The sequence below is a fragment of the Zootoca vivipara genome, chromosome 9 (genome assembly GCF_963506605.1).
Source record: "Zootoca vivipara chromosome 9, rZooViv1.1, whole genome shotgun sequence".
NCBI classification, from domain to species: Eukaryota; Metazoa; Chordata; class Lepidosauria; order Squamata; family Lacertidae; genus Zootoca; species Zootoca vivipara.
In genome coordinates this window covers 5,214,772-5,232,250 of record NC_083284.1, presented here as the reverse complement: position 1 = coordinate 5,232,250, position 17,479 = coordinate 5,214,772, and the positions used below count along the sequence as shown (strand labels likewise).

At 47.0% G+C, this 17,479-nt stretch overlaps 1 protein-coding gene across 2 annotated transcripts in view; it reads left to right on the top strand.

The window, feature by feature from the left end:
- Positions 1-17,479, top strand: part of ATRN (attractin) — a 161,917-nt gene that overhangs the window by 63,628 nt on the left and 80,810 nt on the right. For both annotated transcript variants that reach the window (XM_060278333.1, XM_035101162.2), the window contains exons 7-14: positions 428-518; positions 3,445-3,688; positions 4,823-5,006; positions 7,692-7,846; positions 11,318-11,402; positions 13,912-14,132; positions 14,796-14,917; positions 17,237-17,375. In XM_060278333.1, coding sequence (XP_060134316.1) covers positions 428-518; positions 3,445-3,688; positions 4,823-5,006; positions 7,692-7,846; positions 11,318-11,402; positions 13,912-14,132; positions 14,796-14,917; positions 17,237-17,375 — 1,241 coding nt within the window. The remainder of the gene's footprint in view (positions 1-427; positions 519-3,444; positions 3,689-4,822; positions 5,007-7,691; positions 7,847-11,317; positions 11,403-13,911; positions 14,133-14,795; positions 14,918-17,236; positions 17,376-17,479) is intronic.

Sequence of the window (17,479 nt, the reverse complement as noted above, 5' to 3'; positions counted from 1 at the left end):
CAAATAGGTGGCAATTCACAGGATTGTATCTGGAGCTGGCTTACAGCCACCAAACTCCAGGGTAAAAAAGTTTCATGAAGAAAGTCCTTACTCATCTTCAGGGAGAGTATCTGAAGATGGTGCTGGACAAAAAGGAATAAAGGCATTCCTCTTGTTTCTGCTGCGCTTGAATTCAATTTGAGGGTCTGTTTTCTCTATCAAAGAACCACAACAAATGCAGTCCCTTATATTGTCAGCTGAAGCACTGGAGTCAAATCGGTTTTTGTTTTATCCGTGTGCTAGTTTGATCATTAAACACCCCTTTTAGCATTTTTACTGTGTTTGCCCTATTCTTGTCCCATATGCATTATGAGAAGTATAAATAGCAGCTTTGTGCTCGGCGTGCAAAAGGGATACATCAGTGTATTTTGCCCTTTTCATTATGCAGGTATAATCTTCTTTCCGGAGAATGGCTGCCCCTGAACAGCAGCGTGAATGCAGTTGTGATCAGATATGGGCATTCCCTGGACATACACGAAGTAGGTGACTTCTGTTGAAGTTATTGAGGCTGCGATTTGTGTTCACATTGTCTTGTAATGGCCATTGGCTGCAAACAATAAAATCGATCGAACTATTATTAGAACTATTGAGGCTGCGTTTCCAATCTTGTTTGAAATTCTGGGCCTGCTTTGGGCAAACTCTTCTCCCAGTAGAAACCCGGAGGAGGAGAATTCAGTATTCCACGTCTTTTTTGGCAACCGCCCAAGTTGTACGTTCTCTTGATAGTGTTGGTGGGACACGACGCAGATCAGTGAGGGCTCATCTTTGGGTGTAGTCTGTTCTTTGGTGACTCTTAAGAAACAGTGAGATGAGAGCAGGCTAAAGAGCTTTGATAGGGTGTCTTATTTATTGCATTTGGTATTCCTCCAACTATTTGGTATTCCTCCAACCAGATGATGCAGCTGCTCCTTCCTCTATTCAGGTTAGGCTGAGGAGGAGAGGCTTGAGCAAAGCCATGAAAGTGACTTCCTGCCACAAGATAAGATGTGATAACTGCCACTAGAGTGGATGGTTCTAATAGGGTATTTTAAAAATCCGCATGGAGGAGAGGCCTATGAATGGGCATTAGTTCTGTTGTCTACATTCAACCCCCATGTTCAGAGGCGTTGCACCAGTGTGTAAGCTTTTATGGGGAGCAACCATGAGAGGAAGTTGTATCCTCTGAAGCAGGGCACAAAGGCACCTTGATGGTGACTAAGGTGAGAAGCGAGATGCTGGATTAGATGGGCCTTTGGTCTGATGCAGAACCCCTCACTCTTAAGTTCTTGTGGGTTTTGTAGTGAAGTACAGTGGAACCTGTACTCACAACCACAATCCGTTCCAGAGGCCCGTCCTTATGGCGAAACGGGTTGCTGGTAGAAGCGCTGTTGTGCTTCTGTGTATGTGCAGACGGCGGCAGCCGCTTCTGCGTGTGCTCAAATCGTGGCAAACCCAGTGTTTATTTCCGGGTTTGCCGCGGTCATGACTTGGAACGGGCCTAAGTAGAGTGGGACGTAAGTAGAGGTTCTACTGTAGTGATTTGAATCCAGGTATCTCCACCCCAAATCCAGTGCTCTGTCCATGGCGATTCATGGATTAATTCCAGTATGAAATGGGATAAATGCAGTGCATTCAGCAAAAGAAGGAAAACGAGCCTCGAATTTAATTCTGCTTCAAGAAGTACAATGGGAGTCAGTCACAGAATGGAAGAATTTCCTTAGGAGCCCAGTTTAAGGCAGCGTGGCATGGAAGGCAATTCATGTGGCACACTATAAAGAAATGGGGGTGATCCATAGGTGGAAGGATGATGCTGCAGTTACTGAGCTTGGACTGGAAATTGAGAGAAGGACTTAAACAAACAGTGATTATTAATCTTCACACTGTCCTTCCTCCTTAAGGATACCAGGGTGATGCATATTAAGCATAAACAAAACTAAACGTGCCAAAAAAATAGAGTATTCACCATTTGATACTTAAAAGGCAACTAGAAACAAAACACGGCCAACTTGACTAAGCACCTTTGAAGCACCTGTGCAAATAAGTTTTTACCTCGTGCTGAAATGATTAGAATGCTTGCGCCAGCCTTGTAGGGAGGGCATTCTAAAGGGCTCTCTCTTCCTTGTTGATATACAACAAATCTTACCTGGCCAGAGGTGCACAGAAGCTCATCTGAAGATCTTAGGATATGGGCCAGAAAAGGGCAGCCTTTCAGATATTGGAGGGTTTTAAAGACAAATTGCCTTGGAAGCGATCCAGCCGCCACGTAAGTCCTTTAGAGTCAGTGTAATGTGAGTCCATCTGGCTGTGCCAATTAAAATTCTGGCAGCCACATCCTGTGTGAATTGGAAGCTTGTGCGTTGTCTCGGAGGGCAAGCCCATGTAGAACGCATTGCAGTGATCCAGTTGGGAGGTTACCAGACAACGGGTCACTGTGGCAAGACGATTGCTGTCTAGGAACAGCCACAGCTGGCAAAACCGCTGAAAGCAATGGGCAGCACTCTGTGCTACTAAGGCCTTATGTGACAATTCTGGAGCCAGGAGTTGCCCCCAAATGGCACACCAGGGGGAGTGCAGTCTCATGTAGAACAGATTGTGCAGCTAATTCTTGGACACAGCAGCTACTTATCTGCCATGCCTGCCTTGTCATAACTGAGCCTCAGTTTCTTGGCCTGCATCCAGCCCATTTCTGAATCCAGGCACCAGTTCAGCACTTGCACAGCCTCACCCAACTCAGAGGACAGGAGAACTGAGCTGAGTGTCGTCCGCATTCGAATGACACTTCCCTCCAGGCCTCCTGATCTTGCATAGTGGCTTTGTATGCTAAAGTTGCGGGGTTGAGGGACAGATTCCCTGGGTCTGTCATAGAGCGGGGCAAGCTTGCCATTTGATTTGTGGTGCCTCAGTTGTTAGCCCATTGGGGCCAGGGAGGGATGTTATTCCCCCATATGATTTTGTTTTCTCTTGACTGCTTTCCACGCATCTCCTGAACCCCCGGCACCCTGGCATTTGAGACTTCCACACTTAGGGGCAGAATATGGGAGGAACGGGATCGTTTTCCATGCCATTAGGTGAAATTGTAATATGCAGAAGAATGCTTGAGATTAGTTCATTTCTTCACTATTTGGAACATTTTCTGTTAAATGCTGATATTAACTGGTGAAAGATGGGTGTGAGGCTAAAGCTGGGTAGATGCTGGGTCATTTATTAGAATGCTGGTAGCTTTTCACGTGTGCTGGTGAATGGCGGAAATGATTGTATGAGAACATTCATTCTGTGATAGGCAGGTATGTGCAAATTCAAGTTCTTTGTTTCTTTCTTTGCTAGGAGTGCTGTTTGAAGTGCTTATGAGTTTGTTTTCTTGTTGGGTCATTTTTTAAAAAGCAATGAATTCTAATGTGAAATAAACCTTTACCCCTCCCCCCACAGAATAAAATCTACATGTATGGAGGCAAGATAGATGAATCTGGAAATGTGACCAGTGAGCTCTGGGTGTTTCATATTGCAAACCAGTCCTGGGTTCACGTGACCCCAAAGACCAAGGAGCAATACGCTGTCGTTGGCCACTCAGCCCACATTGTCACGCGGGACGACGGCACGGTTGTGATGCTGGTCATCTTTGGGCATTGCCCTCTTTATGGATACATCAGCAACGTGCAGGAATACAACCTGGGTGGGTATTGCTTTGACAGTGACTCTCAACCTATCATTTGTAAAGAAGCAAAGAGGAACATCTTACATAAGACGGCGCTAATGGACAAATTTCCTTCTTCCACCTGTCCCCTTTCCTTCTCTAAAGCTCCTGCTTTACCATTCCCCCCCCCCACTTTTTGATAATTCCAATTATACCTTCAGTTTCAACACTGGGTTGCATCAAATGACATCTGTGCGTGAGCAGAAAAGCATTTTACTTGTGCCATGGGATGTTCCCTTCCTTTCCATTTCCCCTGTGGCTTCTGCTTGCCCCCCAACATCTCCATGGGGAGCTCTCTAGAGCAGATTTTGGGGTGGGTGGGATGGGGGCAGAATGAGGGGGCTGCAGTGGGAAGAAAGGGGAAGCTCCATTTAATGCTCCATGTTTGCCCTGTTTATTTTTTTTATCGTATTGCGTTTGCTTGGTCATCCTTCTGTATGTGTATGTTGTCCTCTCCTCCTGCAGAGGACTAGGTAACACTTTTTTTCTCTTTTTCAAATACCTACAATTTTTCACGGTTTCTACCCCTGTTGCGGCCTTTACCTTGTGTTCATTTCCTTCATCACTTGCCTCTTCCTTCCCAGACCCTTGATGCTCACGTGCCTTTTCAAGTTCTGTTCCCTTCTCGCCACCCCCCCTGCCACCCCCTGGGCAATCTCAGTCTTGTTGATCTGATGAGATTGTAAATCCTTCCGAGCTGGGTATTTGTTGCTTGTGATGGGGTAGTGGTCCTGCTCTCATTTTTTAAATCAAATCCCTGACAATTCATATCCCCTGGCGTTGGGTTAGGTAGCAATTTTTAAATTATGTACGCAGCCTATATATTTGTAATGTATAAATTAAAGTTCAGTTTCATCTTGCCAGTATGTAAGCCAGCTTGAATTGCATTTCTTATTTGTTTCTGGGAAACATCCATGCCTAGACCCTGAGGGATTCCACAGCCAGTGAATGTCTGCTGAAAGTAGCTGTGAACCGGAGGGGCTTTCTTATTTGATAATGGGGAGGATTTCTGTAAAGAGGATGATCCTTGCTGTTAGTAGCGATTGAGCTGGAACATATGACACCTGCCGATTAAGCAGGGCACTTTCATAACTGCCTCTCATTCTCTCTCAGCCACAAATACATGGAATATTTTGCAAACAACGGGAGCCTTAGTTCAAGGAGGCTATGGCCACAGCAGCGTGTATGATCCAAACACCAAGTCCATCTACGCTCACGGAGGTTACAAGGCGTTCAGTGCCAACAAGTACAGACTAACAGACGATTTGTACCAGTATGAAGTCAATAAGGGCAGGTGGTAGGTATACTTTAAATCTATTTTCACTTTGAAATCTGCAGCCTTCTGTGGCCACCTAAAGAGTCCCGGCACTCTAGTTAATGCTGGAATCTACTGTAAGCTGATCTTAAAAACTTTAAATGGGTTTCTGTAATACAGAGTCAGCCAACAGGTTGGTTGCCCCCCAAAGCTACAATTCCCATCATTTCCGTCCACTGGCCATTGCATCTGGTGCTTTATGGGAATGGTAGTTGCAAAGAACCTGGAGGACACAGTGTTGGCGACCCCTGCTGAAATAAGCAAAAACGAACAAACCTGAATCCATTTTGACTGTTTAGCAGTCTTTTGGGATGTTTGAAAGAGCCCTTGCTCCACCCACCATGAGACCATGTGGAGAGGGCCATAGCTCAGTGGTCGAGCATCTTGCCTTGCATGCAGAAGCTCCCAGGTTCAATCCCTGGCATTTCCAGGTAGGGCTGATAGAGATTCCCTGTCTGTAAGCCTGTAAACCAGGGGCCGGCAATTTTTTTTTAGCTGTGGGCTAGTCCACTGTCCCTCAGACCTTGTGGCGGGCCGGAGAAGCGGCACCGGTGGGGGGGAGCTGGAAGAAGAGGCGAGGGGTGCAAGTAGTCCTCCTCCCCAGCCCCATCCCCAGCCCCAGCCCCAGCCGCTGCACTTACCTTCTAGGGGCCGCCGCCGCCGCCACCACCACCACCGCTGCTGCTGCTTCTCATGGGTAGGCAGAGCGAGCTCGCCTGCTCTGCTCTCTGGCCCACAGGAGCACCAGGGCGGCAGCAGTGGCGGCAACGGTGGAGGGAAGATGAGTGGTGCGAAAGGGCTGGCTCCGGAGAGGGGCTGCTTAAAATGGCGCTCAGCCAGCTCAGCCCAGCCCCCTTCCTTCTCTAGGCAAGGCGGGGAGAAGGCAGGAGGAGGGAGGGAGGTGGCTCCGCCGCGGTGTGTGTGTGTGTGTGTGGAGAATGGAATGGTGCAGGGGTAAAAGTGGCACAGCCTGAATAAACAGAATCCCCATGCTGATCCACGGACAGTCTGTGGGCCGGATCCTGAAGTCAATTGGGCCTGATCCAGCCCATGGGCCTCACTTTGCCGACCCCTGCTGTAAACAGTCAGTGTAAACAGTCCTGAGCTAGACGGACCCAGGCTTTGACTCTCTATATGGCAGCTTCCTATGTGGAAACGGTGATGAATATGTCAACCATATCTTGAATAAATGTAACATACTTGGAGGACCACCGCACACAGTGGTTAGGAAGGGTTTTGGAGATTGATTGAGTTAATTAAGATATTTGGCTGAAGGCAAAGGGAGTACTATGGGAAATGCATATTTTATAGCCTTTGTTTTAACTAGCAGACCACGTTTAAGTGAGTCGATAGGTTCTCTTTAAATTATGCACGGGTTGTGCAGTTAAATTTGCAACACCAAGGGACATACGCATATTTTTATTTAGACAGATCCCTGCTCCCCACTCATTTGTAGGGAAAGGTAAAATGGCATCTCAGGGTCCAACTAGGCACAGACCCTTGAAAAGCAGATTCCTAGGTGATGGGAGCAAGAGAAGGTTGAATCCTGCCCATGCTTGTCTGCCCACTTTCCCCAAAACATATTACCCCAGCTGATCTTCTACTGATGGGAGCTGCTCTTAGTTTCGGAGCCCTAGCTGGAGGGGAAAACCGTAGGGATGCCGTTTCAGTGGGGAAATCATGAGTGGGGAAACGGTTTAGCACCCCCCCCCCACCTTACCCACACGGGCTGGTTATGACAAATGGATCTGCCACTGTGATGTCTAATTTGCTCTGACACCAGTCTCTGTGCAAATTCTACCCCTAAAAGTAGATTTGACCAGAAAGCCAACAGTACAGGGCAAGTTTCTCACTCTGTCATTCCTTGCCTCCCCCCCCCCCCCCGGCAAGCCTCTGTACTATAACTTATTATTGCTGAGAGTCTTGGACCAACACATTCTCTTTCCTATTCAAGAGAAGAGCTCTGAAGGAAGCATATAGTTGATGAGCTCGCAGATGCTTTCTCTTTTCTCTCCCTATGGCAAAAAAGAGCAGCTTTGATTAGCAAGGGCCTGGGCAGGCAGTGGGTCAGTGCGGGGCTGTATGCTGGCTGCATGTGATGGCGATTTTACTTATTTTATTGCTTGTATTTTTATTCCCGGTTTGGGTTTTTCTTCACTGTGTTGCATTTACGCATTTGTTATCAGTATTTGAAAATGTGATTTGTTCCCCACGTACCTTTCGGGTTTGCCGTTTGAATTTTCGTCGCAAGTAGGGGCGGCCAACCTTTATGGATTGGTGGGGACATTTTGAATTGTGAGAGAGTGCTGGGGAGTGCCAGCAATAAAATAGCTACTATTTTGAAGGAGGGGGCATGGCATAGCACGGAAAGACTGCCATGTGGTGTGTGGTACAATGCAAAACTAGAAATGAAAGCTCACAGTCTGGGGCATCTGCCCAGAGCCACCGATAAAAACCTTTACAGGTGCTATGGCACCTACAGGCTTTGCAACCTCTGCGTTTGTCCTTGGACCCTGGATCTTTTCTGTGCTACCTCTGAAATAATTGTACTCCATTCCTGTGGCTTGTTTTCAGGCATCGCTGCCTTCGCTCTTCTTTTTGAAGACACTTGGAGCATTTAGGGCATGGGCAGCCTTTGAAATCCCATTTCTTGTTATATATCCGCAGGACAATTCTCAGAGACAGCAAGTTCTCCCGGTACCTGCATTCTGCTGTGATCATTAGTGGGACCATGCTGGTGTTTGGAGGAAACACCCACAATGACACTTCTATGAGCCATGGGGCCAAGTGCTTTTCTTCAGATTTCATGGCCTATGATCTAGGTAAGTCTCATTTAGAAGTTCAAGTAAGCAGACAAAAAGCCCTGTTATTTGTGAAAGCAGATCTGTCAACATTTTAAGATAGCATGCTTTTTAAAAAAACAACAACAATTGAAACCATTAGAACCTTTTGGGTTACACAATTGCAGTTAATGCTGAAGGTTCATTGCCTGCCCCACTCTGGCTCACTCACTGTAGGGGAGACAGTGGCGCTCAGCCTCTGAGCTTTCACTCACAAAGCTTAAGTTAGGTATTTATACTAACTTAGGCATTTATACTGCAAACAGGTTCCCCAGGGAAGCCTCCAGCAGAGTTCCCTGTGGCACAGCTGTGCCAAGGTTCTGCATGTGGCTCTGTCCCCGGAAAATCTCGGGGCAAAATGGAGGCAGGGCTACCTAAAAATGGTAGCAGGCGGTTCTGGTTTTCATTATCTCAAATTCCCCATACAGATGGCAGCCAGCACTGCTGTGATAAGCCGTGTGTGCAATATCAGGTCGCCACCGGGCTCTTGCTGTGGGGCAATTTCTGTTAGCACCAAACTTTGCTTTTGCAGCAGCTCGTAGCTGGAGGTGGGGTGGGGGGAAGAAATAGAATATGCTGTAAACAATACAGTTAAGATGAACTGTGCCCAGGTTTTTGCTGCTTTGGAACGTGAGCAGCCCTCAGTCTGTTGCAAGGGGAGTGCGCATTATTATCTGTTCAGCTGATAACGTGTGCATTGCAAATGTTGTTCCTTAATCCCAGGAAAAGGATGCATGGCTAGCGACAACACAGTTGTGTGTGATGCTGGACTGTCCAGCACACGCGGGGGTCGAACTAGTCATGTGGAGAAGCAGGCCAAGCTCTTGTTTCAAAGGGGTGGAGCTGTCCTGCCATGAGCATCTATGGCTGCTTGAATGTGCCTTGCTGGGAGATGCTCCCATGTGGCAGGGACCCAAGTTGATTAAGCAGCTGAACTTGGAAAAGCCAGGAGAGGGCAGCATTTAACAAAACTATAACCTGGATGCTGTTTTTCTTTAGGCAAGATGGGGATCAGTTTACACACCGAAGAATAAAATCTAGATCATCTCTTAATACCCTATTTAAGTTTTTATGGAAGCCTCACCATAATTCCTGGATTTCTGGAATGATTCGTTTTTACCCACATGTTGTACAAAGCAATATATTTTTTCTTTTCTGTGCAAGAGCTCAACGTCTATCTTCTTGCTTTACACACACACACACACACACACACACACACACACACACACACACACACACAGCATCTTACATAGCTCTCTGAAGCTAGCAAAAGCCCTACACAACAATGCAGTTGCTGACTGTGTCTCCCTCTTCTCTTGGCATGCACTGAAATACTGGCCACCATTTCCCTGTGTATGGGCTTATGTTTTACGAGAACACAAACCTCTTTCACACTGCATGTGTGCGCACACACACACACACACAAACTGATACATTCTTGTGGATCTGAGGTGGAAATCAAAAGTTGGCTTAATTCAAAGTCAGCAGGGCAATAATTCTGGGTAATCTCAAAACCATTAGCTTTTTCTTTACTTGGTTCCTAGCGAAAGAGGGAGAAGGCAGCAGAGTCAAAGCATTTCAGGTGCTCCTCCTAATCTACAAAAATATGTTCCTTGGCCTCGCAGCTCTCAGCCTCCTGGATCAAAAATACCATTGAACTTTCTGGCTCACTTTCCCTTAGATCTGCCTTGAAAAACTGGAACGGCACATGTGCCCATTAAACAGTTCAGCGAAAAAATCAAATGCTCTCACACCGAACTTTTTTTTGGAAAGAGAGAAGGAGAGAATAAATCAGTGAAATCTCTGCTGGCAATTAAAGCACCCTGCAGGGCGAGGGGCCATTAGTCCAAACTGTATTAGGGTTCCATCCCTGAATGCCAAAGCCTCATCCTGAACTATTCAAAGTTGCCAGAGCTCTAATGATTTCAGCTAATGTAGCATGTGTTGTCCCATTTGCTGGTGCCATCTTTTCATGCACTGCAATACATTCTGGTGCAGTACTGACTCCAGGGAAGTTTTAAGTCTGGATAACCAGTAATGTGGGGGTGGGGGTGTAAAGCGGAAGAAATAGGACCGGCTGCTGCCCTGATGGGAGGAGTAGGAGTAGGCTGAGGAGGATGGAGGCTTGGAAGTAGCAGGGCAGGGCAGCCAGGAAGTGGGCAACAGATCAGCTGTTGGGGTGAGGCCCCCTGGTTGTGGTTCATTTGTATTATGAAAAGCAACTGGCTGGGTTGGAAAATGTGGGTTGCATCCAGTGCATCCATTTCCTCTCTTCCTGCTGTGTGCCTCCGGAACCTGTTAGATGGGACAGGAGAGGAAGAGGAAGAAGGAGCTCTGTTGCACCCACAGATGCCAGTTGTGCCATTGGAGTTGAAGCATTTACGAAGGCCATATGTTGTTTTAGCCAAGGCATCAATGCCTGTCTCTTGAGATCCAGCTTTCCTCCCTCTTTCCCCCCATTGCCCAGCCATTTGCCTTTAGTATGCATGGTAATACAGATTGTGAACCCTCTGGTGGTTAGTTCTTTAAAAAAATTCTCCTTATTGCAAACTTGTGTGCTTCCACCTCTCCTGGGAACAGTGTGTGTGAAACTGTTTGTTTGTTTGTGTGTATAAGTAAAGAGGAGCAATCACCAGAACCACTTAAAAGCCTTCTTGAGTTGTTGTGGGTGTGTGAGTATGTCACCTGGTCATACCCTGACTCATTACCTGAGAGCTTACCTGGGTAGATACATTTTAAGATTAGACCACATACCCTGGTCCTCTCATGGCAACTGCCGCAGACCTCGGTGTTTGTTTGTTTTTAAATAAAAAAAGATTCAGTATTTTGAACAGTCTGAACCACCTCCTTCCACATTTTCCTGCATTATTCCCGATTATTACAGACAATTTCTTAATTTCTGCAAAGGATTTAAATGGAAGGACATTTGTGGCTGGTGCAATGTTGTTTTTGACCCCAAAGATTTTGAACCACTGGAAGGGAAAGACATGATACCTACTCTAGACAGGAAGCCCTTTGAGGCATTAGCATGTTTGCTCAACCTTATGGGCTGCTGCCCTCCCCCCCCCCCCTGGGTACTTCTCATAGTTTCGTCCAAGGTAAGTGTGTATTTGTGTGGGAATAATCTGGGGATCCACAAAAGCAGGTGTGAAAGGGGGTATTAGGGCAGCTTGGAGAGAGGAAGGAAGAGATGGGTCGATTTGCTCTGCTCTCCTCCTTGCCTTAAAGCCATGGCAAGCAGAAAGTATTCTAAATGGATTTGCGCCCGCTCACCCAATAACCAGTGAAAGAACAGGGACCCTCTTAGCTACTTGTGACATTCATTTGTGTGTGGAGTAATTTATCTAGTTGCAAAAGATAATCAGACCCCTGGGGATTTAGTAATACCGTCTAGCCCTAAAACACCTTTTGCACAGGTAAGACTGCTCTGAAATGAGGCTTGCTTAATTCCAGCTTGCGATTGTTGGTCCGTGCTCCCTCAACCTGACCTCCCTCACGACGTCAACAGATTTGGACACTCTGCTGTGCTGAGCAACAAGTAAGAGGGCAAAATGGCTGGTGTCCTTGTGGGTGTGGGGAGAAGGGGAGCCAAGGTCTCGTCCTGCACTCCTGTTGCTGACCACGTGAGGGCATGGCTGGAAGCGCTCCTGCTTGCACGGCCAGCACCTCTGAACTTGCACCAGCTGCTTGTGATGGCTGCACAGAGCTTCCACTTGTGCCCATACCGTTAGCCCTATTCTGTTGTTCCCCCTATGAAGGGGCAGTGCAAGCACAGAGGGGCTGTGGGGCTCTGACTTTTGCCCTTCCCCTGTTGTGCAGGATAAACGTCTGCTGTGGGGAGCCTAGAGGAGTGCAGCAGGCTCTTTGCCGCAAGTGTTTATCCTCAACAGGTGGGAAGACACCTGCGTGCTCCCTCCTTTACCTTAATGACCACCCCCCCTTCCATTCCACAAATTTGGATACCTTGGATATCTTTTGCTTATGTCAGTTCAGGTGTCCATACTTGTTATCACAAAGAGGGGACTGCCATTTGTCTGAAGGCTAATTAAAGCAAGTCACTCTTCCTATTGCAACAGCATCCATGGGGCTTGTAGATTGTCAAATTTAGTGATAGGGCCAATATTTTAGCTGCTGGTTCTTGCTCCCAGATTCCCAGCAGATTAACACACCGAATGCAAATGACAACATGGATGCTCTCCCCCCCCCTACACTCAAGTGTGTTAATGTGTATAGAGTACCCATTACCTTTCGTGGTGGGTTTGAAACTTCCCCCACCCCTTTTTGTTCTTTATTGCCAGTTTTATGCTAGCTGCCGTACTATTACCTTCCCGTGGTAATGAGCTCCATGGGTTAATTGTGGAGAAGTACTTTTACTAGTTTTGAAACATGACTGTTTAGCTCATTGAGTTTTGCCTCCATCCTTGCTTTGAACAACAGTTTCCAACTCAGCTTTTCCACCCCATTCACTAGCTAATGTACCTCCTATCATAACAACATGGTTTTATCGCCTTTCTGAGAGCCTCCGCCTTAAATCTTCTCCTGGGCGAAAACCCGTTCCCCTGCTCCTCCGTGTTACTGTTGGCCCTTTTTTGAACTCTGTTTTGTATCTGCTGCGCTGCACTTGACTTCAGCCATCCGTCACTTAATCTGTACCGCCAGAGTTTTCTCTTTTGTCTTAAAACACCCAGAGAAACAATTTTCACACTTCTTAGGTTCACTTAAAAAGTCTCTTTTTGTGAAACTCTGGCCTCCTTTGTGTGCAGGTGATGCTCAGCAGAGTTATTAAGAGCTCTGTGCACTTTGCAGGCCACAATATTTCTGCGTTGGGGAGTGGGGGTGGAAACAGTCCTGCAGTCAGAGTATATTATGCAGGTTTTCCATCCACATAGGCAAGAGATTTAAGGCAGGGACAGGGGGACCTGTGGCCCTCCAGATGACATTGGTCTCCCAACTTCCATCAGCCCCCAGCTAGCAGGGCCATTGGCAAGGATGATGGGAATTGTAGTCCAGCAGCATCTGAAAGGCCACACATTGCTCAGTCAGCTTTAGAGTTTTTGACCCAGGCTGGAGGACTGGAAGCACATGGAAACCGGCTTGTGGGTGGCCTGCATAGATCAGGGTCAGGATGCAATTGTGGAGATGAACCACGAGATACTTGAGATAATTTAGAGTACTGAAGGCACGAGCATTGTGACTTCGCCCTTCTGCTTCCAAGATGTCCATCAGCCCCAGCTGCAACTTTTCCAAACTTCTCAGTAGCCAAGAAGACTGGATGTAGGTTTTTAAAAACACCTGAGATTCTCTGCATGCCCATTGCAGAGCTGCGTATCAGACCACATACTTATGCCAGGGAACCTTTGGACTTCCAGATGTTGCCCTCTCATCAGCTCTCATCAACCCCAGCGAGCATTGCCAGTGCAACACCTGGAGGGCTAGAGGTTCCCTACACCTGACTTGTGCGATCAGTTGCACGACACACAACATGTAGAACTAAGTAGTTCCTATTAGTCCTTCTGCCTCTCTATTCCTAACCTATTCCTATTAGTCCTTCTGTCTTGCAGTGTTGCAATGCTAGCTAGTAACAACAACAACAACAACAACAACAACAACAACAACAACAACAAGAACAATTTCATTATTTATGCCGCACCCATCTGACTGGGTTCCGCCAGCTACTCTGGGTGGTTTCTAGCACATATATTAGATGCTTGGCTACCTTCTGATAGTGGTGAACTCTGTAGAAATGTTACCTTTACGGAAGCCCACTGCACCTGTGGGCTTGCTACCTGTTTGACAAGGCCAGTGAGCTGCAAGTGGTCCAGCACCTCCTGTAAACAGTGAATGGCCCTACAAAGGTTCCTGAACAACCAGGCAACTTTGCATGGAGTGGGAGTGCTTTAATTGGAAACAAGGCTAGTGTTTGAGAGGAATCTTCAAACACAGCTTCTGTGTGTGGATCAGCCGGTTAGAAGTGTCTCGCATGGTCTCCCTTTTGAAGTAAAGAACACGCCATTGATCTCTCCCTTTCCTTTTCCTTCCTTTGTTAGCAATATGTATATATTTGGAGGTTTTAACAGCCTGCTGTTGAGCGACATTGTGAAATACACACCGGAAAGCTGCGAAGCCTACAGCAATGCAACTTCTTGCTCGGGGGCAGGCCCTGGGCTCCGATGTGTGTGGAACAGCTCCACCCTCCAGTGCCTCCCGTGGGAACTGGCCACAGAGCAGCAAGAGCAAAAAGTTGCCGAGGAATGCCCTTGCTGGACAGGTAGGTGTTGCAGACAGATCCACTAGGTTTTATCACTCTGGCATACTGGACACTGCCTTCGGTTAGTGATGTTTCCACTGGCTGTTTGGTAGCATTGGGGAATGGTTTGGGGATTGAAAAATGTAGGGGATGCCCTTCAAATATCACTGAACAGCTATGCCTGTCAGGCCCAGCCAGCATTGACAGTGGTCAGAGATGCAGCTACTGCCTGCCTGCTGCAACTAAGCTGCATAGGTGCAATTGAAATAAATGCATATTTTCCCATGGCTCACTCCTCTTGCTCCCCTTCATTGAATTTTAGAGCTGCTCTATATTTTTGGGAGGGGGAAAGATTAATGTGCATGGTGACTGACAATGCGGAGTATCCCTTTATGTATATAAAGGAGCATCCATTCATATGAAAGTCCCCAGCTCCAGTCTGACATGGAATAGCCCAGTGACAGGGGTGGGTTATTGTTTTGTTACTGTTTTAATTATGCATGTTGTGTTTTTATCTAGTATTGTTATGCTATGAACTGCCCTGAGATTTATGGATGAAGGGCGGCATGCAAATTTAATTAAATAATAACACCTCTGTTGCTTGTGTCCAAATTGCGGTGGGCAAGTAGACCTTTTGAGACTGCCCCTGTTTGGTCATGCAGGTTCTTTCCTCTTCCTTACTAGCTGGGGACCATGACAAATGCGACCAGATAACAGACTGCTACAGCTGCACGTCCAACACAAACCGGTGCCATTGGTGCACCGACCAGTGTGTGTCGAGGAACAGCAACTGCTCAGAAGACCAGGTAATGGTTTCTGCTTCTCTCCCCCCCCCCCACTTATGTCTGCTGCCAAGAAAGCGCTTGTCAGCAACTGCAGCTGACTTTGCCAGGCAGTTGCAATTCATAGCTCTGGGTGGGCTGCTTCAATTGTGTTTGTTGGCTCACTAATGAACATGCTAGAAGAGAGAGTGGGGAGAAGCAAAAGGGTTGTGTGTACTCTGCCAAAATGCTTCTATTTTTTATACCTAATCACACAAGTCACACACACTGAGAAGTGTTGCAGGGTGAAACAACAATCTCTCCCCCCCCCCACTCCGTCACTGAAAACCTATCTTTGTCTTATCCTGTTTTGATTTGATGCTTCCAAGGCAGGCTGGGTTAGATCGGTGGCTCTGCTTGTCTTTCTTTCTTATCTGTGGCACATTAGGTTTTTCACGTTATTGCAATAAAATAGTATAGTCCCTTATTCTTCCTCGCCCTCCCTATGCCCTTGTATCCTTTTTAGTTAGGGGATTTTCTTTTTTGAGGTTCAGTCCTTTGGCGTTCTATACAGTGTTCAGGTTCACATACACAGGTAAGGGTTGGGATAAATGAATGCCAATGCTGTGTTGTGGGCCCAGATCAATGCACCCCTTGCAGCAGGAAGGCTAACCACAGATTGTCAGGACCATGGACAGATCAGTGTGACAAGCGCTAGCTGGAGCTCGCAGGAAAAGGGCTGTTGTCTCAGTGGCATGCTGAGGCCTTATGAAAGCTGGTGGGTCCAGACCAGGCATCCCCAAACTGCGGCCCTCCAGATGTTTTGGCCTACACCTCCCATGATCTCTAGCTAACAGGACCAGTGGTCAGGGATGATGGGAATTGTAGTCCAAAACATCTGGAGGGCTGGAGTTTGGGGATGCCTGGTCCAGACCTTCTGTCAACCCATCTTCCTCTGAGGACCTGTTTGTATTTTTTAAAGCGCCATTTTTCAGTTGAGATGCCTCTGGCTCCTATGGCATAGGGACAGTGAGGACAACATGCAATGGGGTGTGGTGCGGACGAGACCTCTGAGCCATAGAATCATAGAACTGTAGCACTGGGATACCGAGAGTTATCTAGTCCAACCCCCTGCAATGCAGGAAACTCAGCTCAAGCACCCATGCCAGATGGCCATCCAACCTCTGCTTAAAAACCTCCAAGGAAGGAGAGTCCACCACCTCCCGAGGGAGTCCGTCCCACTGTCAAACAGCTCTTACTATCAGAAACTTATTCCTGATCTTTAATCAGAATCTCCTTTTTTTTGTAACCTGAAGCCATGGATTTGAGTCCTACCCTCCAGAGCAGGAAAAACAGGCTTGTTCGGTCTTCCATGTGGCATCCCTTTAGATATTTGAAGATGGCTATCATATCTCCTTTCAGTCCCCTCTTATCCAGGCTGAACATACCTAGCTCCTTCAACTGTTCCTCATAAGGCTTGGTTTCAAGACCTTTGATCATCTTCGTTGCCACCCTTGGCACATGTTCCAGCTTGCCAAAATTGTGGTCACAGTACTCCAGGTGTGGTCTGACCAAGGCAGAATAGAGTGGGACTATGACTTCCCTTGATCAGAACACTATGCTTCTGTTGATGCAACCTAGAATAGCATTAGGTTTTTTTGCTGCTGCATCATGCTGTTAGCTCATGTTGTTAGGTAACATCATATCCTTTGGCCTGGAAGGTCCTGGAGTGGGTGGAAATGGCTCCCTTGGACAGCTGTGCTGGCTGGACCCAATGTCAAAAACATCTGAAGGCAGTAGGTTAGCAAAAGCTGAGCTAAGCAATGAGGAATAAGGTCACATGGCTGATTTAGCTGCATTTGGAAAGTTTTCTTCATACACCCTGACCCTCAGGACCCCCCCCCCCTTCTCCCTCTTTCTTTCTTTTGGTCCCAACAGCTGAAGAACTTGCTTTTTAGTCACTTAAAAAAAGTATATAGGCCCCAAAGTGTTTTGGGAATGCATGCGTATGGTTAGCCACTTTTACAAAGCCCTGTTGCTTCCTGAACGCTTACAATACCTTTGGCCATCACCACCTGGGAGGTACGTTTTGAATGCATTGCCCAAAACTCTTATTCAGTGGGATGATCAGTGACAAAACTGATGGAACTGATCTGGAACTTCTAATGAAACCCAAGCCTGGAATGGTCTCAAAGCTGGGTGGATGAATGGGATTTCTGAAGTTTAGATAACTCTAGTGGCTTTGGTGCCACACAAGGAGTGTGTTCATGGCTAGATCTACCCTGTTGTCTCTTTAGCAAAATTGTTGATTCATCTTGTGTATGTTGTGAAGGAAAAAGTGAACCATTTTGCTGTCTCTGTTAGACTCCCATTGCTGCGTTTGAAAATTGCCCCAAGGATAACCCTGCATTTTACTGTAACAAGAAGACGAGCTGTAAGAGCTGCAGCCTGGATCAGAACTGTCAGTGGGAAGGTCGGAATCAAGAATGCATTGCTTTGCCTGGTATGTTTTCTCCTTGAGTGTAGCATCCACATATGCTTCTACCATTTCCTTTCACTCCCAAATGGAGAAGAATATCTACAGTATCTGTCTGCCTGCCCGCCTTT